Raw genomic sequence first — 24,327 nt, forward strand, 5'->3', positions numbered from 1 at the left:
CGATCCTGAGTAGGTGATTGCGTGACGAAGATAATGAGATACTAAGGAAATAGCCTACGACAGTTTAGTGTGTGTGTGTGTGTGTGTGTGTGTGTGTGTGTGTGTGTGTGTGTGTGTGTGTGTATGTGTGTGTGTGTGTGTGTGTGTGTGTGTGTTACCTTCCTTGGTGTTGTGGTCAGAATGATTACAATACAAATGAGGTACAAATATTTGACTGAGGGAGAAAGTACAGGAAAGAAGGTGGAAAGAAGAGAATGAAGAAGGGGCAGAGGGATATTGCTAAAGATGGAGGAAAACAGCGAGAGAGAGAAGAGAAATGGGGGGATGTAAAAGGAAGGACGACATAGAGGGAAAGGAAGACAGAGCAGTTGTGAAGCAGAAGGAACTGCAAAAGAAAAAAGGTTAACAAGAAGGAGAGAGGAAAGAGCTAAGGCAAGTGTGAGGGATACGAAATAGCGGATGGGGAAAAGGAGGGTTGAGGAAGAGAGGGATGTAACAGTGGAGGGAGGAGGAGACACCGAGATGAGGAGGAATAGGAGTAGGAGAGAAGTGTTGAGCGGGAGAAGGAAGAGGAGGAAGGAGAGAGAATGGACTACTGTAGGAGGAGAGGAGGAGGATGTGATAGCAAAGGGAAAGATGGATAGGGAGGAGGAAGAAGAGGAGGAGGAGGAGAGGGAGGAAGTATGGAGGAGGAGGAGGAGAGGGAGGAAGCATGGAGGAGGAGGAGAGGGAGGAAGCATGGAGGAGGTGTTGCATGCTGGCAGTGCTGATGCATTGCGGAGGTCGGGGACACGCAGGGTGACGGACCACGGACCCTCCCGCCCACCTCCTGACTTGCTGCCCGTCACCCCGCGCCACACACACACACACACACACACACACACACACACACACCACCGCACCACACCCGCAGGTTAACAGAACACCAGGTACAGGATAATGGAACACTGTGTACAGACAGATTAATGGAGCGCCGGACGCAGATTAATGGAACACCTGGGTATAGGTTAACGAGCCACCAAGTACAGGTTAAACGGAACACCAATTACATGTTAACGGAGCATCAATCACAGGTTAATGGTGCACCAGGTACAGCTTGATGAAGCACCAGGTAGATGATAGAGACCAGCCTCAGGTTAATGGAGCATCTGACTTCAGGTTAATGGAGTGCCAGATGGCTATGAATGCAACGCCAGAGCTTCAGTTTAATGGAACGTAAAGAATGCTTTTAAGAGCTGGCCAATGAAACAGAGGCTGCTGAGGGAGGGTACGAGACCTCTGCTAATAGAGCATCAGTCACTTAATAAAGCACTATATTCCCCCTCATGATGATAGAAAAAAAACGAAGCCGATAATGAATCAGAAAGCTGTTGATGGGTTTATAAGACATGCTAAAGAGACAGAAGAGGATACAAATGGAACAAATGTTTCAAAATGAACCAAAGAAAAAGCTACAATGGCTAATGGTATAACAGCTAATGATTAAAAGAAGAAAATGTCACCACTGGACCTTAACTTGACGAAGACAAGCTCATCAGTAAAAAAGAAAAAAAAAAACAGAGAGAAAAAAAAGATTATATGATATGTAAGACGCTTCAGAAAGTCAGCATTAAGAAGAGAGCCAAAACCTTTTAAAACAGTTGAAATCAGAGTTCCAGGTCGATAGTTTAAAGGAAATTGCGGAGCTGTCATATTGACACAGGCGAAGCCAATGCCACTGCTATGTTAGTCCATGACACAAGCGAAGCCAATACCGCTGCTGTGTTAACCCACCTTCTAACTGTCATCGGGGTCAGCTCGGGGCACTAGTCTCAGCACCCCCTACGCCACAGTGCTGAGAGGGACAAATGAATATTTGATGATGCTTGAAGATCATGAAGAAAAGAGGACAAAAGAAGACAAGAAATCAAGAACTTAGGGATACGTATACAGTATACAAATCCGGATCAAAGACTGTCCATTACAGGAAGCATGTAGCTGAAGTGAGAGATGCCTTTATCGTCAATTTGTTATCTAATTAACTTTGTGTCTTAGTAAACAGAGAAAGACGTGGTAGGAGAGCGCAGATGTATGGTCTCGGCATTGCAAGTTCCCGCCTCCCGCCTAATGTTTTTCTATTTGATAGGCAGAGAGATGGATAGATAGACAGATAGACGTATTAGATGGATAGACAGATAGCTAGAAAGATAATTAGATCGATAAATACATTTATAGGTGATAATATAAGAGAGAAAAGCGAAGAATAAAAAGAGAGAAAAGAGAAAATAAAAAGAGAAAAAGAAAAATTTGCAAATACATGTTTATGTCTATCTTATTTTCATGTGCATACATGCATCAATATGCAAATATGCTGTTCACATATGTGTCGAAGTACAATGTGCCCTAACCTAACACAAATATTCTCTGAAATAAAACAAAATATGAGAATGTCTTTTAGATAAAAATCAGAGATGAAATACGTACCTTCTTCCATTAAACGAAAACCGAGCCCCCTGGCCCCTATATCCAATAACCCAACAGATAGCAGAGATAACCCGTAAGAAAAAGCCTTAACTCGTAGCCATTTTGCATGTTCTATGTTTCCTTCGGGCCAAGAAAAAGTTTGAGATAATCACCAACTAAGAATTTCGCGTCTTTCCCCATCGGTCTGATCTTGGAGTTGAGAAACGGCCAGATCCTGTGTTCAATTTCCTATGAGAAGGATTAAAACCCACAAATTTTAGCTGATAACACTAGCTAGCCGGGGAGGATTGGGGGTTACGTCGAGGTGTTTGGACGATGCCTCGCGCGCGCGCGCGTGTGTGTGTGTGTGTGTGTGTGATACGAGGAGAGAATTTTACACTCGCGTTGCCCCATCATCCAACTTTTATGTATGTGTCATATCTTTACTGCTACGTGTATACACGCACATACACGCCCTAGTCTAAGTTGAGTTTGTGTGTGTGTGTGTGTGTGTGTGTGTGTGTGTGTGTGTGTGTGTGTGTGTGTGTGTGTGTGTGTGTGTGTGTGTGTGTGATACGAGGAGAGAATTTTACATTCGCGTTGCCCCATCATCTAACTTTTATGTATGTGTCATATCTTTACTGCTACGTGTATACACGCACATACACGCCTTAGTCTAAGTTGAGTTTGTGTGTGTGTGTGTGTGTGTGTGTGTGTGTGTGTGTGTGTGTGTGTGTGTGTGTGTGTGTGTGTGTGTGTGTGTGTGTCAGAGAGGCTCGTCATTGTTTATATGAATCCTATGTCGGGTTTCAGTGGTTTATGATTATGGAATCACTGTTTCTGAAGGAGTGTTTTTCGTATGGGAATTTTTCAGTATAGGTCTACTCTCATCTAAGAATGATGTATTCGTGAACCTTTATTTCAAGAGATCATGACCCCCTGCTTGATGATTCTGAACCCCTATTTCGGAAATCATAAAGCATTGGTTTCGAGATGAATCTCCTTTCAAGTAGAATGAAAGAGAAAAGGAAAAGTTTTTTTCTTTTTTTAATTTGTTTTTCAAGGACCCGTTCAGGAAATGCCGGTAGAATATTTCTAAGAAAACAGTTATTTCCCTTTCATTACAAGGATGTACACAAGTAGAAAATATCTATGTTATAGATCTAAAATTCATAGCTATGTTATAGATCTATAACTCATGTCAAGGATCCTGAGAAACAATGAATAACACATGAGAATGTTCAGAAAAATATTTCTTGTGAAACATGCTTGCTTGAAAAACTACTTTAAGAATTGATTGGCAAGCCTATAAAAAATACCAGACATCAGATTAGAATATCATGTAACCCTCTCTCACTAACCCATGTATATTCTACAATCATTCTCACATTCTTCCTATTCATCCACACCGTTTACCAAGCAACGCAACCCTCTCCCTTTTTCTTTTATGTACCTCATCCTACATATGAATTACTTCCCTTTAACCTGTCCTTATCATCTCATACATTATACCTCCTATACAGTTACACACACACACACACACACACACACACACACACACACACACACACACACACACACACACACACACACACACACACACACACACACACACACACACATACACACACACACACACACACATTTTATAATCCCAATTATGAACCACAAAGCCTAAACTACGACCCATAAAAACTGTTCAAAGATATAAAGAAATAAAGCGACCTACCCACCCACATCCCCATCTTAACGCTGTAATACTTATCCGTATTGTATAAAGTATACAAGAATACATTAGCATCCTTAACTCGCTCCTTTACGAGTATATAATGCGACACATGTACATGTACTAGCCTCACCTAAGAGCCTTGGGGGGGTGTCAGTCCCAGACGAAATGGAGCGAACATCGAAGCTTTTCACACCTCCACACCCACTCTCTCTCTCTCTCTCTCTCTCTCTCTCTCTCTCTCTCTCTCTCTCTCTCTCTCTCTCTCTCTCTCTCTCTCTCTCTCTCTCTCTCTCTCTGCCCCCAGGCAAACACAAGGGGCCATAGACCTCAGAGAGAGGGACGGAGGAGGAAGAGGAGTCGGTGGTGGCAGGAGGAGGAGGAGCAGGAGGTGGAGAAGGAGGTGGAGACGGAGGTTTTGACATGCTTTGTCGTACTTTCCCATCATCATGTAACAATTCTACCCGAGCGAGTGTCATTGGTTTTCGAATATTCCGTGATACATGGCTCTCGTCCAGGCCAGGGAGATCTGAGCCTGCGGGAATATTGCGTTTATTTACTGCCCTATTCCACCAGAAATATGACACTGATACCAAATCCAAGAGACTGTGTTATCTATGGTAATGGCAAGCTCATTCTGATCCTTTTGTGTGTGTGTGTGTGTGTGTGTGTGTGTGTGTGTGTGTGTGTGCAAGCGTATTTTTGTATGTTTGTGTGTGTGTGTGTGTGCATGCGTATTTTTGTATGCTTGTGTGTGTATTTGTTTGTGTGTGTGTGTGAGAGAGAGAGAGAGAGAGAGAGAGAGAGAGAGAGAGAGAGAGAGAGAGAGAGAGAGAGAGAGAGAGAGAGAGAGAGAGAGGAAAGAAAATGACGTGCATCATATTCATCCATGTAGCATTCGCTCTCCTTCGTCCGCACACCATCTTCTTATGGCACGTTCGCAGATAAACTCTCCACGAACGACGAACACAAACTTAGGAAAAGAATTGATAAAGGGAAGAAATACAAAAGAATAACAAAAAGATAAGAAGAATTTCATCACAGTTCATTTCTTTTGTGTTGAAGAAAGAAATCCCCGAAAGTCAATGTTCGATTCGTACCTGAAGAAAGATCCTTTTGTATGAAGAGGAAGTTAAAAGAAAGAGGAGAAAAATGTGTATATGAAAATGATGAGGTTGTGTTGGTGTTTGTATGTGCGGTGTGTGTGTGTGTGTGTGTGTGTGTGTGTGTGTGTGTGTGTGTGTGTGTGTGTGTTTGTGTGTGTGAGAGAGAGAGAGAGAGAGAGAGAGAGTAGTGGTGAGTTAGTATTCGGTAAAAATGTACTTTTGTATCTACCATGCCTTTACCTTGTTCATCATTTACCTTGATGGTGCAAATGGCATTGGCTTGTCTCGCTAAATGTTTACTACTACTACTACTACTACTACTACTACTACTACTACTACTACTACTACTACTACTACTACTACTACTGCTGTTGCTAATACTACTACTACTTCTACTACCACTACCACTACTACTGCTATTACTATATCTACAGGGATCTCATCTGCCTTAGCATATCTATGGTACCTCTTCTACCAGTTCTTTCTTCGCTTGAGCGCAATGGAAAATTTCAGTCTTATCTCCTCTCTCGCATCGCCTCTCTTCAATCATCCTCTTCTGTGTTATTGCTTCCCTCTTTCTACTCTACAGTTAATATTCCTGGCCCCAGTATTCATGGGTTGTCTGCTTGTTGTTCCATCCCATTAAATCTGGGCTTTCGGTATATGCCTGGCTGCTTTTTCCCACTGTTTCTGTGCCGACACCAGTCACACGAGGATGGGTCAGTATGATGCCTTTTTCTTTCAACGAACAGCGAAGCTGTGAGATTCTCTCCCTTATTTTGCCTGTCCTCCTTCCCATGATCTTTTCACATTTAAGCTTTGGAATTATGAGCTCCAAGGAACTCATATCAATTCTTGGTGTATATTTTTCACACATATCATCTCACTTTTCGTCCAAGATGGTTATATAAGATTTGTATAAGTAAGATGGTACTTATATCTATTTTCATTAACTGTTCAAAATTGGGCTGAAAAAATATACATGCATTAATCTGATACTGACAAACTCGTGTGCATCCTGTCGAAATAGTGAGTACGACCATATACACATGTTAACATCTAGGGTTCGAACCCTACCGTGCAGAAGGCGCTGGACCTCCTCCTCCTCATCCTCGGGAATTGAAAAACGTTGCTTGGTCGATTTAATGTCTTCCAGACCCGGCATAGCCAAGACCTTCCCCTCACATAGGCGAGATGACGCCGCTTCACAATGTGGAACTAAGCAAATGACGATTTTGTCTGTGTATGTGTTCGTCTGTAGGTGTTCTTCATCAAGTTTGTTTAATATGTGTGTTTATGTGTGTATATGTATGTGTATGTTCCTGTATTTGTGTGCGTTTTTTCTTGTGAATATCTATGTGGTTGTGTATATGTGTGTATATGTGTGTGTGAGTGTGTGTTTTTATGATATGTGTATATGTGTTCCTGTGCTTGTGTCTGTAAAATGTCAATCGTTTGACTAAGATGTCTTACGAAAATTGCAACCTTATAAAAACTTTAATCAGCTTCATATTTTCCTTATAAATACAATCTCAAAAAAAAAAAGAATCATTAAGAATTATAGCACCTTTTAGCTCTGTGTCCTAACTTTTAATCAGTGTAAAACTCAATCAAAAAAAAAGAAACTACGGACGGCTTAATTATGAGAATATTTTGAGACGAGGTTCCTTAATCTTGTGAACTACTACTCCCTGGCTGGAACGCCGGGCCTGGAACTCATGCTTCGTTCCAGCTCATAAACCCACAAGTGCTGGACTACAACAGTGTCGGCTACCTCCCCTATTGCTGCTGGCCATATATATGGAAGGTTATTCGTCTCTCACTCAACTATACATGGAGTTTTGTGTGTGTGTGTGTGTGTGTGTGTGTGTGTGTGTGTGTGTGTGTGTGTGTGTGTGTGTGTGTGTGTGTGTGTGTGTGTGTGCGTGTGTGTGTGTCGTATGGCAACGATATTCTTGTTACCCAAGGAAAAGAATTGTCTTTCCAGGTTTACCATCTACATAGGAGGACAAGTGAGAGACAGATAGTGGAGGACTTGATGGTCCATGACGAAGGTATCTGTGGGAGGACAATGCAAGGGAAAGAGAGATAGCAGAAGACCTGATGGTCTACAACGAGGTTTTCTGCAGGAGGACAGTAGGTGGGAAAGACGGCTAACAGAAGACCTGATGGTCCAGGACGACATTTTCTACGGAAAGAGAGTAGATGGGAAAGACAGATAATAGAAGAACTAATGGTCTATGACAAGGTTTTCTGCAGGAAGACAGTAGATGGGAAAGACAGATAACAGAGGACCTGATGGTCTAAGTTGAGGTTATCTGCTGAAGGACAGCAATTGTAGCCTTAGTTCCCGATTTACGTAAATGCATATAGACGAAGATAGGATGATACATCAGAAGGTCCCTCTCACCCACCATTGCAGAAGGTGACATGACAGTCAGACAGAAGACCCCTTCCCGTTCAACATTCTAACGTCTCAAACAGAGCTCCAAATTCTCCTCAACACATCTCACATCATCTTCGAAAACTTATGTGCTTTCAATTTCTTTTTTAAACATTGTAGACAGCAAAGTGGCCACGATCCTCCACCGAGCAGATGACTACAAGGTATTTGTTGAACACGTAGTTCTCCTATTGAAGCGTTGCCATACAAGTTGATCATGGTGTCTGAAATTTTTTGTGAAAGGAATTTTCTTTTTTTCTAGATTAGTCATTATCAATATCTTCTATAAGTGATTTCTTGAGAAGTTTATGCACTAGTGTATCCACACACAAGAGCAAATATGTATATATCATACAACCCCAGGACCCCATATATAGGGCTTCTGCAGTTGCGTGGTTGCACTTCGCGCAGAAGCAGGAAAATGATGAACTCCTTTGGAGTAATAGCGCAAATGACAATATATATATATATATATATATATATATATATATATATATATATATATATATATATATATATATATATATATATATATATATATATATATATATATATATATATAAATATATATATATATATATATATATATATATATATATATATAGTATATATATATATATATGCATGTATATATCTTGCCCCTTTATGTTCTAATATATTCATGCAGAAAGACTCCAATTCCCACCCAGATTTTTGCTAATCGTTGGGCATTACGTGCGGGCTACAACGGCCGTATTCAAATGAATCAATTAAACAGCGCCACTTCATAACGTATTCACTTTTTGACTCGGTCGCCTCGTAAACCCACCCAAAGTTTACAGAAACAATAATAAACTCAGGCTTTATGAGTAATATGTCTCAAGTTTCCACGGCGCTGCTGAGTAAAATTTTTGATGGCTCTCAGAGAATCCTCCTCGTCCTCACTTAGCGGGTGTCAATTTTACGAACCTTCTTAGCAGGAGGGAGGCGTGGAGGGGAAGGGCGGGAGGGAGAGATGATGTGGGAGGGCGCTAGGGGTAAGGCGGGCGGGCGGGCGGGTGGGGAAGGAAGGGTAAGGATGGTCCTCCTCCTCCTCCACCTCCTCCTCCTTCTTCTTCTCCTGCTGGGGCTTCGTCACGAGTTGAGGACCGCCGGCAAAAGTTGTTTTATGAACGGAGTGGAATATTAACTTGGACTCTTCCCTAAATTTTATGTTTCGGAAAAAAAGTATCACCAGCGGGTGTCGGGTGGTTCGGGTGCCGTCTTGGTGCTGGTCCTGGCTACGTGCAGAGGACACTTGTCTGTGATCCTCTGATGCCATCCAGTTCGGGCGTCTCTGTACCGTCTTTCTGTCGTTCCTTTGGCTATGAGGCAAAACCTTGTCTATGGATCTTCGACGTAGCTCAAGTCTGTGTTTCCTGGGCCAAAGTGCCTTGTAGGTGCTGTTGTCATTCCTCTGAGGCAAAGATCTTTGTTTGTGACCCACTGATGAAGGAAACTTTGACTCTCTATAATATATGCATCTATGGACTCCAGGGCCTTACGACGCTTGAATAAGCAAGGATATGTACTGTTATACGTAGCTGAACCTTCATACTCTATGTCCATCATATTAGACCATTTCTTTTAGCTTGTAAATGGTAATTTTAACGTTTCCTTCTTGAATAGCGTTATGTGCATACTACACACACACACACACTCCATAAGTAACAAATAAAGTAACTGTCTAGGTAACTACAGCTCATACCAACAACAATATACCATTTTTCAAGCAAATGCGATTACATTACCTGCACTTTATTCCTATAACATTTCCGTTGTAGCATAAAAATTCTTATATCCCATAGATATGAATATCTTGTTTACACGTCGAAATTTCTTCTTTTCAAAAGCATTCATTATGAAAAGATATATCTAAACAAATAATTACCAATTCCTATAATCAGTGTCATAAATGATTTATGAAAACATATAGATTAAGTGTAGCTAACATACATGTCTGGGCTAATGACAGGTTTCATCTTCCCACAGATGTCTCGCCAGGAGTTCCATCGCAGAGGCAATACTCGAATCGTAAGTATTCCCAGTTTGTGATCACATTCTAAGCAAGGGTTCTAATTTGAATCGAGTTATGTACAGTATGTTCACCCGAGTTTTGTACAGTATGTACTGTGTATATCATGTTTTGCATAGGAATAGGTTATAGTCATAACAAGTGGATATATATATATATATATATATATATATATATATATATATATATATATATATATATATATATATATATATATATATATATATATATTTTTTTTGTCTTTTTGTATCAGTTATCATTATTATTATTATCATTATTATTATTATTATTATGGCCCATACACGCACATATGGATACATATACATTTCATCATATACATGCATAAGCATACACATACACAGACATATATACGCATGTACATATTCATACTTGTTTGCCTTCATCCATTCCTGTCGCTACCCCGCCACACTGGAAATAGCATCGCTACCCACTGCTTCAGCGAGGTAACGCCAGGAGAACAGACGAAAAAAAGGCCACATTTGTTCACACTCAGTCTCTAACTGTCATGTGTAATGCACCGACACCACAGCTCCCTATCCACATCCAGGCCTCACGAACCCCAGGTTTTTTTAAGCAGGTTTTCCTTTTCCTCAGATACTTTCAGATATTTTTCATCGGCTCTCCTTCGCTATCCCTAAAAAATCATCATCAAATACATCACATTTACAGGTATATTCCCTCCACTCTCAGTGTAGGAAATGCCCCCCATACACATTCCTCTCTTCTCTCTATAGAGACATAATCCGTACAGAGCTCATAGTGTGTCACCATTAGAACCTAAGCGGTTCTCAATCTCCCATCATTAGTGTCTGATACTGTCTCAGAGTGGGGCAACATCTTGTAGATATTGTAGACACTGCCGGAGGCCGAGACTATCACCCAGGCTGGCTGTGTGCAGGGTTTTGGGTAATGGTGTGTCTCTCTGGTGCTTTAGGTTGTATGAATGTTAAGAAGAGATTGTAGTCGAATTTTCCCTGAGGTTATAGCAGTACATTCTGAGTTTGTGGAAGTACATTGTGAGGTTGTAGTAGTGGTATGTTTTGGGTCTGGAGAAGCACATATTAGGTTCTTACTGTATCATGAGGGATTGAAAAGATGGAATGTGTTATGTTTGTCATGTGGGGTTGTAAAGATAAACATGCTGGGTTGTGGCAGTACCATGTTGGGTTGTAGCAGGTCCGTGTTGGATTGTAGCGTACCATTTTCGATTGTGGGAGTACCACGTTAAGTTGTAAGCAGCGCCTTAACTGCATCCACGTCATATTATATCCAACACCCTACTTGGTCATGTACAGAGCTTCGTTATGATGGTTTACTCTCTGACCCACGCTTAAAGAGTCAGGTCAAAGGATGTGAACGTGACATAAAACCTGAATGGTGAGGTAGCTAATGTATTCACTCATCTTACCACAAAAGTTAACCATAATACTAAACGTCTTTCATTTTGCACATTGCCGCAGCTCTGGTAGACATCAGTGGCCTATCATTCGTGTTTTGAAGATTTCGGGAGATGTCCTTAAACCTAAGTACTTTTTATCATTAACAGAATGTAAGGTCTTCCCTTATCATGTCAAGACCTTTCATTTTATCTCTTACAAAGTTGTCCTCTTTAACTTATGTAAAGAAACTTTCCATATACAATGTGCCAATTTCTGAAAATCTTGGGTTTACGATCTAACATCGTATCTTTAGGTACTTCCTCTGTGTACCGTAGGGAATCCAAGTACAAACCTATAAATGCCATAAGGACACCTCCATAAAGTATAAGTAGTTTCCCATTAACACTGTACGTACCTAAAAGACAATTAATATTAAGGAAAAAGTTTTTATTCTTGCTCACTGATAGATCGCTAAAGTTCTATAAATTTGACGATACGTAGTCGTGTGAACATCAGGTTCACTTGTGTGTGTGCAGAACTTATGATGAACAAAACATTCATATTCTGAGAGTTCATGTAATGAACTATGTATAACTACCAATTCGTAATTATCTATTTTTACGGTACTTGGAGGGAGTTATACACTTGTGTGTGTGTGTGTGTGTGTGTGTGTGTGTGTGTGTGTGTGTGTGTGTGTGTGTGTGATTAACTCTCTGTGTGCATATGTTTGTGTTTTTTCTTTTTGTATAAACGTCATGCTCTTTCATGTGAGTTTACAAGTGTGTATCCTTGCGTCTTCTGTGTGTACAAATGCCCATATGTGTTTGTGTATATGTAGACATATATGTACATATCTTTGTAAATATGTACGTGTGTGTGTGTGTGTGTGTGTGTGTGTGTGTGTGTGTGTGTGTGTGTGTGTGTGTGTGTACATTTATGATAATTTTGAAAGGTTTTACATATTGTTTGGTTTATCTTTAAACTTAAAAATAAAACCTGGTCATGCGTGCGTGCTACTGTGTTGCATGTATCTCTCTTTATTCAGCATGTTTGGAACCAACACGGAACCAGTGAGACAACGAAATCAATCATACGCTGTTTATACATCATGCGTCAAGCTAAATGGTCTCTGGGGGTCACCACACGGTTCTGCGCCCACGGGAAGGAATACATACAGGGCCTGCCAGACGATGATGCTTCTAGCTTTGCATCAGCTTTCTTTCGGGGTGGACTCCCCTGCCTTCGTTTCCTTTTACGGTGTGCAAGTTCATCCTCACCCTGCACCCTGCTGCACAGACGTGTCTCTTGGTCTTACTCTAGGAGGTCTTGTTCTTCAATTCAGTTGTTTCCTGGATGCAAAGCGGTACTTGCTCTCATAGAGGCTGTCTCTTAGAACCTCTTTCAAAGACACACACACACACACACACACACACACACACACACACACACACACACACGCACACAACATTCATATACATCATTCCTATAACTCATAACATATATATGCCGGCAGAGTCTTATATCAGAAGCAAACTCAATGAAGACTTCGAGCACGAACAACTCTGAGTACTGTTCTAGGGCAGCCGAGGTCTGACTATAAGGTTCATGAGGATCGAAGTCACTGGGTAAATGGGTTCGATCCCACATACTCCCTGGGCCTCCTATTCTGATGAACAGGATCATTGCTAAGATTTTTCTTCGTGGGAAGGTTCAACAACCTTTTTTTTTCCCCACTCTCTCGTCTACATCTATATAGTCAAGGAATCTAAGATATTACTATTCTCCTGTAGATAACCTTACCATTGATTATAGAGTCCTCTGTTATCTGAGTTTCCGTTGTACTCCCGTTTGCTGTCCTCTAACAGATAACCTCGTCACGGACCATTAGGTCTTTCGTTAATATGTCTTTCCCATGTACTCTCCTCCAACAGATAACCTCGTCGAACACCATCAGGTCTTTTGCTATCTCTCGTTCCCACGTACTCTCATGCACTCTACTACAGCAAAAAACTTTTGCATATTATAAAAAAGTTTTTTTTGTCATCCGAATTTCCGGTGTACCATTATTAAGTCCAAACTGATCAACATGGTAAATGAAGGGGAAAATTGCAAGTGTTCGTTCTGTTTGCATACACTTAAAATTGCAAGTGTTCGGTCTGTTTGTGTACACTTCAAAATAATGTATGTAAATGATCAAAACGATGAGGTAAAAACTTGCCATGAATGCCAAAACCTTTAATCACCATCTGATACATTGATTCATATATATCACTCAGAGCTTTTCAGGGTACTGTACAGTCGTCTGCCAGTGTTATGGCCATCTGTTTGCAGCCATCAAAAAAAGGTCCCAGGGTAATGAGATATATTTACACACAGACACAGATACACACACACACACACACACACATATATATATATATATATATATATATATATATATATATATATATATATATATATATATATATATATATATATATATATATATATGTATATATATATATATATATGTATATATATAATATATATATATATAATTACACTTGTCCGTGATGATAGTATGAAGGCGAAATCACACTTCAGAAGTTCATACAATTTCATGTCTATCCCTTAAATCAAGACCAATGTAGCATTTACAGGAATCTACCCGAAGTTTCGCGTAGATTAGATGGTTCACTTTCTTATTCGAAGTGTCTCCCTTTTGTGTCATTTGATGGTTCACTCTCTCATTCGAAGCGTCTCGCTCACAGGGTCGAACGAGAACGGTCTTCCGCGGAGGCTGCGCACCGCTTATACCAACACGCAGCTGCTCGAGTTGGAGAAGGAGTTCCACTTCAATAAGTACCTGTGCCGCCCCAGGAGGATAGAGATCGCTGCCTCCCTCGACCTTACGGAGAGACAGGTAGGACACATGGGTTACGGTCTCGAAAGAGACGGGTTTACGTGCTGTGTGTGGGAGAGACACAGACAGGCGTCTGAGTTATATGTGTGTGTGTGTGTGTATGTGTATGTGTGTGTGTGTGTGTGTGTGTGTGTGTGAGAGAGAGAGAGAGAGAGAGAGAGAGAGAGAGAGAGAGAGAGAGAGAGATGAAAAGTTATCGACTAACGTGATTTGGCGCCCATGTCACCCATGCTTGAGAAACAGGCTCTGGACGTGCTTTACACACGGATGGATGTTATCATGTTATCATCATGCTATCATCTTATTCTACGAGGTGAAAGATGTATTGGAGATCAGCTCTTGAACCTGTGCACATATGAAAGCCCATATATATACACCCTTGAAAGGATTGCTCTAATCTAATTTATGAAAAAAGAGATTCAGATGTTAAACTATTTCAGATGAGAATGCTTGTATATAAAGAACAAATATGAATGTACGATACATTAAAACGCCATCGACCAATTGTGGCTACAGAGGGTGAAGTCCAACACGTCTCCATAAAAAGAAATATATATGAATATATATATATATATATATATATATATATATATATATATATATATATATATATATATATATATATATATATATATATATATATTTCTTTCTTTCAAACTATTCGCCATTTCCCGCATTAGCGAGGTAGCGTTAAGAACAGAGGACTGGGCCTTTGAGGGAATACCCTCACCTGGCCCAATTCTCTGTTCCCTCGTTTTTTTTTAATTTTCCAAAAGAGGGAACAGGGATATATATATATATATATATATATATATATATATATATATATATATATATATATATATATATATATATATATATATATATATATATATATATATATATATATATATATATATATATATATATATATATATATATGTATGTATAAAGCAAATGCATTGCATGAAAGCTTTTATAAAGCATGAATACAAAAGTATGGCTCATGAATTTATGTGTGGCACAGATGTTCGCCACACCAGCTCTACAGGTGTTTTCGAACCATGCAACAAATTGTTATCGGCTCTCTCCCTCCCCTGTAGCATGCAAACCTTGCCATGTGACATTGTTAACAAGGCAGGGTCTGAAACTGTTGTTTCTGTCAACAACTTTCCGTGAATGGCGTGGAGTACACGAGTAATGACCTCATTCAACAAAATGTTAATAATTAAAGAAATTCCATCCTTTTTTGTCAAGTAATACTCTTATTTTTCTTTTTTTTTAACAGACTACCCAGTCGTGGGCTAATCAGGCATCCTGTTGTCCTGTCTTTCTCATATAAACTCATGATATGATCGTCTTCTCCTTCAGGAAGCAATTTTAGGTAGTTCCTTCGTGTGGATACAGTAGCAGAACACATCCTTACGTCTGTAACACATAACCAAGGCACGTAATGACATGTAGGACACTTAGTCGAGACAAAGTGATTCGAAAATCATAGGAAGATGCAAAGTGAATCTAATGACACGTTGGATGATATATAGGAAGGTATGCTTGAGGAGGATATTCCAAGAAATAGTACACCTGGAGGATATACCTGTGGAGAAAATACAAAGGGAAGATTACAATCGGCTCAGACAACATCGGAAAAATCTCTTGGGCCGAAACTACTGAAGATGAAAATGCAAGGAATGAGTCGAGACGGAAATTGAGTGGGAAGTAGGCAGACTCTGAGATCTGTGGAGCAGTTGAAGGGTCTGAGAGAGTAGCAGAGAGCTGGGGAAAGCCAAAGGTGGGGGAAGCAAAGTGGAAGCAAGCAAAGGAGGGAGCAAAAGGAGGTATGGAGTCCTCAAGAACTCGTGGGGCTAAGAGCTCTACTCCAAATTTTGTCAGGTATATCCTTATGGACACCGGATTGGCCCCAGCTCGACAAACAGAAAGATATATAACCAAGACTTAAACCCTGCGCCAGTTTAAAGTTATTCTATACTGAACCGTAATAGAGAATTGAAAAGCCTGCTCAAAATATTTACCTATGTTTTTTCACCTCGAGAGAGTAATCATTTGAGTAAAACGCATGAGATCCCAGTTTCTACCTCTCTCCGGTTCATCGTTCAGTTATTTTCATAACAGCGATCGTAAATTTTATCAATGGGTGGAATTATATACTCTTATCGGGATATCGGATAATAATTGGCGTGTTATCAGGAAAACAGTCATTGAAAACTTTTGAAATATGTATCGCGAAAGTAATAACTTTATGTGACAGTCGCATATCAGGATAACAACTACTTTATATATAGAAAATGTAGGATATCGAGAGAGTGTTTTTCTTATTTCTGTAGAACTTGGTATATAAACCAAAGGCCCAATTGTGTTGCGTTACAGTTTTCTTGCATTCCCAGAAAACCATTGTGATGCTTCGTATGAGCCTAGACTAAGGTATTCACAACTCCTGTGGTGGTTGTAAGGAGTAAACTGACCTCTCCCTCCTCCCGCAGGTGAAGGTGTGGTTCCAGAATCGTCGGATGAAGCACAAGAGGCAAGCAATGGCCAAGACCGAGGAGTCGGAAAAGAAGGGGACGGGTGAGCAGCGGTCTGGGATGGACGACGCCACCAACAACAACAACACAAAGTCGGTGCCGTCGTCGCCCGATAGCATGTGCTCGTCTGACGTCAAGAAGGAGGAGAGCAACGACAGCTTGCCTCTCTCGACGGCCTCGGCCACCACAGGAGGCCAGCCTACCTCCGTGGGCTCTGGGGTTTCGGGCGGCGCCAGGGCTGCATGTGCCACGGTCCCGCCACTCGACCCTAGCAAGGTGAAGTGTGAGGACGGCAATAATCTGAGGTACCCAGGGCCCCTGGCCTTCACTGGTGAGGGCATCAGTATGAAAGAGGGCGGCCCACAGGATACGGCGCCCCTTAACACGCCGCCCATACCCCGCGCCACCCCGCCCCTCACGCCTGCCACGCCCACAGCCTCGCCCGCCCACCTGACAGGGGCACGAGGGGTGCCTGGTTCCCCCGCCCTCACCACCCCGCCCATCACCTCGACCAGGGCGGCGCCACACACTGCCACCACCACTGCCGTGGCTGCCGCCGTTTCCACCACCAATTCAGTGGCACATGGGTTCAGCGGCGGCGGAGGGGGTCGAGGGGGAGCCGGGAGAGGCTCCACCTTCTCCTCATACTGCAGCGGAGGTAGTGGGGACGCCAAGGGCCGAGGAGGCATGACCGGCACATTCCCCGGGTCATACCGAGGCTCGTGGGTCGAGCAGTACCGGGTAATGGGCCGCGCCACACCACCCCAGTTTATGGCCAACACCAACAGCCGCGTCTCCAACACTCACGGCTACGACTACACCTGCGCCCAACAGCAGCAGCAGCAGCAGCAGCAACAGCAGCAGCGGGGACAGCACATGTACAACGGCGGGTATAGCATGGACGGCTACAGCTACAACCGCCACTACTACAACAACAACATGATGTGTGGGGATGGCTATTCCGGCTACAACTACATGTACAGCAGCGGTGGTATGTACGGGTGCGGGGGACAGGGTGACGCTGCCGCCCACCAGTACTACGACTCATACACCATGTGTGGTACGACCGGCTACGACCACACTGAGAAGGGCGCCGCCATGACCACTATGGCCACCAACAACCCGGCCAATATGGCCAACATGGCCAATATGACTCAGGGCGGAGGTTATTACAACAGTGCCAACGGTGGTGCGGGAGGCGAAGGTGTGGCCTACCACGACCAGCAGTACCACCACCAGCAGCACGAACACGACCTCAACTTTACCTTTAACTTCTTCGAGCAAGGTGGTGGTGGCGGCGGTGGTGGTGGCGGCGGCGGCACAGGCGGCGGTGGCACCTGGCGGTGGTGGTGGCGGTGGCGGCGGTGGAGGCGGCGGGCCAGGTGGCGGCACTGGCGGCAGCGCCGCCCCCAGCGAGAACAGCAACTCCTCCGACTTTAACTTCCTGACCAACTTGGCCAACGACTTCGCGCCCGAGTACTACCAGCTGAGCTGAGCCCAACCAGAGGCAGTGCCGCGCTAGTCTGGCACTCAGGAGACCACAGACAACCCACACCTTCGTGTGATGTCCACAGGTGTCCGGAAACAGTGACTTCCTTTCCTCATACGATGGCGAAAATGTCGAACTGTTTAATGAGTGGGCATCCCTTGTGCGCTCCTCTCTCACAAACCTCATAGTGAGTATTGATAAGAACACTACCCATCCTCCTCCTCCTCCTCCCCCATTTCCTCCTCCTCGTCCTTCTCCTCCTCCTCCTACTCCTCTTCCTACCTCTCCTCCTCCTCCTCCCCGATCTTCCCTCCTTCAGTGTGTGTGTCGCCCAAGAAAGTCATTCTCGCCCGTGGAAGTCTTTTCCCGAGTGTCAGCGTCGGGCTGGCTTGTGGTGCCGCGCGCGATGCCGGCCCGAGATCGAAGTCGCCTCTATCTGAGGGCCTCCAGCCTCAGCGGGTCTCAGTCCCGTCTCGCTCGGTGGAATGTGGATAAAATGAAAATGTGCTTCATAACACCTGGCCCGCCCCAAGTCTGTGCCAAGTGCTGCCACCATCTTGTGTGTGTGTGTGTGTGTGTGTGTGTGTGTGTGTGTGTGTGTGTTTGTAAAGTGGCTCAAGGGCGGCCCCACATAGTTTCCGGCCCGGTGTCATGTGTGGCCCCATGTTGCCTTACCCTGAAGTATGTGGCGTCATGTTGCTTGGACCGATGTGCCACATGTGACCCAGTGCTGTGTGGATCTTTTATCTTATAGCAGGAGACCAGGTGCCATAATTTGGCTCAAAGTCCTTACGGCGATCTATGGTTCCCCGTAGTAAACCGCCACTGTGGACCAAAGCCTCGCGACGTGTGGCCAAACCTCGCGACGTGTGGACCAAACCTCGCGACGTGTGGACCAAAGCCTCGTGACGTTAGGGTCAAACCTCGCGACGTGTGGGCCAAACATCGCGACGTGTGGGCCAAACATCGCGACGTGTGGGTCAAACCTCGCGACGTGTGGGCCAAACCTCGCGACGTGTGGGTCAAACCTCGCGACGTGTGAGCCAAACCTCGTGACGTGTGGGCCAAACCTCGCGACGTGTGGGCCAAACCTCGTGACGTGTGGACCAAAGCTTCGTGACGTGTGGGCCAAGCCTCGCGACGTGTGGCCAAATCTCGCGACGTGTGGCCACACTTCGCGACGTGTGGGTCAAGCCTCGCGACGTGTGGGCCAAGCCTCGCGACGTAGAACAGTTGTTGCCAGTCATTCCAAACGACCCCCACTCCCCACAACTCCCATCCCTACATTCTCCCTCCCATCTTCCCTCTTCAAACATCCCCACCTCCTAACCATCCCCTTCCTCCTCTTCCCCTACCCAGTTAGATGTCCCCCTCCTCCCCCACCTCTCTATCTCTCTCGCCGTGCTGCGATAGAACGCATAGTCAGCCTCACCTCCTCTCCTGTAGTGATAAGCTTCGGTCTGTACCTACTGTGACCATGGAAAATAAGGTCACTGGTGATATAGGGGGAGCGGTGGTTTTGTTGTCAAGATTTCCAGCAATAATTTATACTTTTCCCCTTCAATATATTTTTTTTCCCCTCGAGATGACCCCCGAGAAACTACTTTCTCTCTCTCTCTCTCTCTCTCTCTCTCTCTCTCTCTCTCTCTCTCTCTCTCTCTCTCTCTCTCTCTCTCTCTCTCTCTCTCTCTCTCTCTCTCTCTCTCTCTCTCTCGATCCTGGAGAGAGTAATCGATGAATCGAGGTATCTTCCTTAGGTTACTGTATAGGGTGAGGTACATGAGTGTGTATGACAGGGAAAATTTGTAGCTAACTGTTAGGGAGACATATCGCCAGCAAACAGGGTAAGAATTACCAGATGGTAGGGAAATCTTGTTCAAGGTTTAGGGACGTGATTCTGGAAGTGTTGATGATTTTCTGTATGTAGGTAGGGGTACTGAAGCTACACGAACGATCAAATCTCACGAAAAACAGATACACTAAAGATTTTAAAAAGAAGAAGAAAAAAACCAGACTTTTATTTCTAGTTATCAATCTTGTGACGGTATCATGACACAAAGATAATGAATGAATATAAACAATTTATCGAGCAGCCAGGTCGAACGGGTACAGCCAGCTCTGGTATGTAGAAATTGTCTGAGTTAAATACCTTAAACTAGTATCATTGTTCGAACAGAGAGAGAGAAACACATTCCAATGTACAATCAATCACAATTAGTAGAGGGGAAAAAAATGAACTAAAAACAAGAGAACATCGGGAGGGTCACAACTAACGATTCCCAGTTTCAGACGAGAAAGAAAACGGAAAAAGTCATAGACTATTTAATAATTACTTTTGTACAAAAAAAAAAATGGGACTAATGATGCAAATTAGTTTTATACACAAGATCGCCAAAGGGAACATGCGACCAAAAAACCAATTACTTCGGAATGCACAAAGGTGGACGCAGCAAGAACCAATAGCTACTTAGGATAACTACACTCGCCCTTAATAGTAATAGCCAGGCTACTCAAGAAGACTACTCTCGTCCCTAGCAGTAGCCAGGCTACTCAAGAAGACTACGCTCGTCCCTAGCAGTAGCCAGGCTACTCAAGAAGACTACGCTCGTCCCTAGCAGTAGCCAGGCTACTCAAGAAGACTACTCTCGTCCCTAGTAATAGCCAGGCTACTCAAGAAGACTACGCTCGTCCCTAGTAATAGCCAGGCTACTCAAGAAGACTACGCTCGTCCCTAGCAGTAGCCAGGTTACTTGGAGGGACCAGTCACGAAGACTGCACCAGCCCTTAGCAGTAGCCAAGCTATTCAGGAGGACTTCACTAGCCCCTAGTAGTAATAGCCAGGCTACTCAGGAAGACAACACTAGCCCCTAGTACTACTAGCCAGGCTACTCAGGAAGTCAACACTAGTCTTTGGCACTAGTAGTGACCCTACTCAGCCGTAATCGGAGGAACTACATGAGACTGGCACGTCTCACAGAGCCCAGTAAAGAGGGAGACCATGTCCATTGAATCTCATCAAATCGATGCAAAGTCCCGGACGTGTCGTAGAAGGCGACTAAAAGGGGAGGAAGCGGGGGACTGGAAATCCTCCCCTTTCATTTCTAATTTTCCAAAAAAAAAGAAACAGAGAAGGGGGCCAAGTGAGGATATTCCCTCTAAGGTTCAGTCCTCTGTTCTTAAAGCTACCTCGCTAACGCGGGAAATGGCGAATATGTATGAAAAAAATTATATATATATATTTTTTTTTTTTTTTTTCATACTATTCGCTATTTCCCGCGATAGCGAGGTAGCGTTAAGAACAGAGGACTGGGCCTTTGAGGGAATATCCTCACCTGGACCTCTCCTCTGTTCCTTCTTTTGGAAAAAAAAAAAAAACGAGAGGGGAGGATTTCCAGCCCCCCGCTCCCTTCCCTTTTAGTCGCCTTCTACGACACGCAGGGAATACGTGGGAAGTATTCTTTCTCCCCTATCCCCAGGGAATATATATATATATATATATATATATATATATATATATTGTGTATATAAACCACAGTAACAGTGCTGAGTTTCCTCACTTTTAACTACAATCTATTCTATGAATACACTTATACAGCAGACCTCTTCCACTTTCAAAGATTTATCTTAACCGGCCAAATACAGTAGCAATCTGTTCTTCAGTCCACCCACCCGCCTCCTCTCTGGCCCTAGAGAAAGTGATAATCAGACATTAACACACAAGACCTTCTGACTCCCAATCCGACATAAGATATTGGGGGCTTCAAGTTTCCCCGTTAACAAAAACAAACGTGGACAACGTAAAGGGAGTCTTCCTCTCCACTCTCCGTCACCTTGCCACGGAGGCCGACCACCGTCTGCCGACTACCGACTGGAGACCACTCTTCGGACACCACAACATCCCCTCCCGCCTCTACCTCCCACATCTCCCTCCTTCTCCTCCTCCTCCTCCCACCGTCTCCTCCTTCCCCGATGGGCGCCATTGTAAAAATTGCGTCGGGACGGACCGCGTCTGGCTCTTCCCGCCTTGGTTGGACTCCACAGCCGCCGCTGTCTCCGACCAGAAATCTTTTGAAACTCGTCCTTTTTCTCCCTTCATTTCAAAGTTGGCGCGAGAGGCAAAAATTTTACCCCCACACACCACCACACCCCCCTACTCCCTCCTCCTCCTCCTCCTCCTCCTCCCAGCCCATCTCTGGAATTCGGGTTTAGGGATTCGAGAATTTTTGTAGTCGTCTTACCTCTGTATTTTCCCTCTTCCAACAGCAACTAACCCCTATGGACCCCCCACCCTTCCCCCCTCTTTCCATCTATTTTTTTCATCTTCTTTTTTTCGCCTTGAGGGAGAGACGACTTTCCCTCTTCTTTCTAAATCATTGGGCGGGTTTTCGCTCTCTTTCTTCAGCTTGGCAATTCCAGTTAGGTTGTGATTTGAGCTAAATTTGGGAAATTTTCAGCTGCGGTTCTGTGTTCTTTTTGCGCATCGATTCGAAGCGAAAGTTTGATGGCAGGAGCTCCTCTCAGTGCAGACAGTTGTCTATCAGTCTCTCTCATTGTCTGTCTCTCTCTTCCTCTGTGTCCCTATCTGTCTGTGCCTGCCTGTCTGTCTATATGTGTCTCTTCATGTAGTAGCATCTTCTCATTATCCAACTCGATCCTACACCTACGCTCTTTCACGTCAGCAAACAGATCATGAATATACAAAAGCAAACAACATATCAACCATGAAAGCTAAAAAGATTCATAAAGCTCAACCGAAACAATTGCTTCACTCTCTGGCGAACCAGCGTGACGTCAAAGACATTTTGGTGACGAAAAAACATATCGACCATGAGAGATAAAAGATTCGTAAGCTGAACCAAAACAATTGCTTCACTCTCTAGGCGAACCAGCGTGACGTCAAAGACATTTTGGTGACGAAAAAACATATCGACCATGAGAGATAAAAGATTCGTAAGCTGAACCAAAACAATTGCTTCACTCTCTAGTGAACCAGCGTCGCGTCAAAGACATTTTGGTGACGAATGCTTTTAGTAGCAGGGCCTACGGCCCCGACAGGGAGAAGGAGTAGGTAGATAATATCATTACAGGAGCAGAGGAAGTTCAGACAAGCAATAAACGTCGGCGTTCACCTGAAAATTGGCTAGATAATGAGTGGAACACAAAGGTGAGCAAAATGGATGAGTCTTTACTGTATGAGGCTTTAATATCTACTTACAACAGAAACTCATCAATATTCATCATTAGGATACACTGAGTGGAGTCTTAAGATATGTCTTCACCTGCAGTGGGAAAATTACTTAAATACTTTAGTGACTGGGAAATAAAGGGCAACAGGGGGATCTCTCAATGAAAATAAAAAAGTAAATGATGATAAGCTGGAATTAACGGTAAAAGCTAAGACATACTACCCCTACCTGCATAGAAGAAATCAAATACTTCAAAAACTGGTAAATATTGTTAATTGAATGGTATGAATCTTTCTTTACACATACTGTAGGAATAAATGGCAATTGAGAATAAATGGGTATAAATAGTTGTTAATGGAATGTCGTGATGTAATGGAAGAGGAAGAGACATGACGTGTGTGTGTGTGTCAGCGTTTCAAATTCCCGGTCAAAAAATAAAGGTTGTGGAACGAAGAGAACTAAGGGGTTTCATCTCACCCCAGCAACCCACCCCCCTACCCCTTACTTTTCCTTGTGTGTACATATTTTGAATAGTAATATTATTGTAATAATAATGACCGAAGGATGAATTAAATAAATGTCCTTGTACCTAAGAGTTTCATATTCCTTGAACCTTAAACTGTTCCTCTTTCTTTCGATAGACAAAAAAAAAAATTGTTTTATTAAGTTATAAGAGAGAGAAAATGTTGGAGGGACTGGAAAGAGACATGATAATAAACGAAGGATTACTCTTTTCGCAGAATACACACACACACACATATATATATATATATATATATATATATATATATATATATATATATATATATATATATATATATATATATATATATATATATATATATATTGCCTATGCATGCATGCACACGAACACTTTTTTACATACACGCACACACACACACACACACACACACACACACACACACACACACACACACACACACAGCAGATTACACACTACAGACATTCGATGAAAATTCAAGCTAAATCAAGTACCTAACTCCACAGAGGGAGTGCAGGAGTAGAAGACCACTACCTTGAAGGTCTTCAAGCACTAG

General features: G+C 43.1%; 1 protein-coding gene across 4 annotated transcripts in view; it reads left to right on the top strand.

Annotated features, from left to right (window-relative positions):
* The window catches only part of pb (homeobox proposcipedia), a 143,170-nt gene extending 123,421 nt beyond the window's left edge, over positions 1-19,749 (top strand). For all 4 annotated transcript variants that reach the window (XM_071676208.1, XM_071676211.1, XM_071676210.1 and 1 more), the window contains 3 exons: positions 9,728-9,769; positions 13,921-14,072; positions 16,553-19,749. In XM_071676208.1, the coding sequence (XP_071532309.1) occupies positions 9,728-9,769; positions 13,921-14,072; positions 16,553-18,034 (1,676 nt within the window). In that variant the 3' untranslated portion in view covers positions 18,035-19,749. The remainder of the gene's footprint in view (positions 1-9,727; positions 9,770-13,920; positions 14,073-16,552) is intronic.
* The last annotated feature ends 4,578 nt before the right edge of the window (positions 19,750-24,327 follow it).

This window comes from Panulirus ornatus, chromosome 22, assembly GCF_036320965.1.
Source record: "Panulirus ornatus isolate Po-2019 chromosome 22, ASM3632096v1, whole genome shotgun sequence".
Lineage (NCBI taxonomy): Eukaryota > Metazoa > Arthropoda > Malacostraca > Decapoda > Palinuridae > Panulirus > Panulirus ornatus.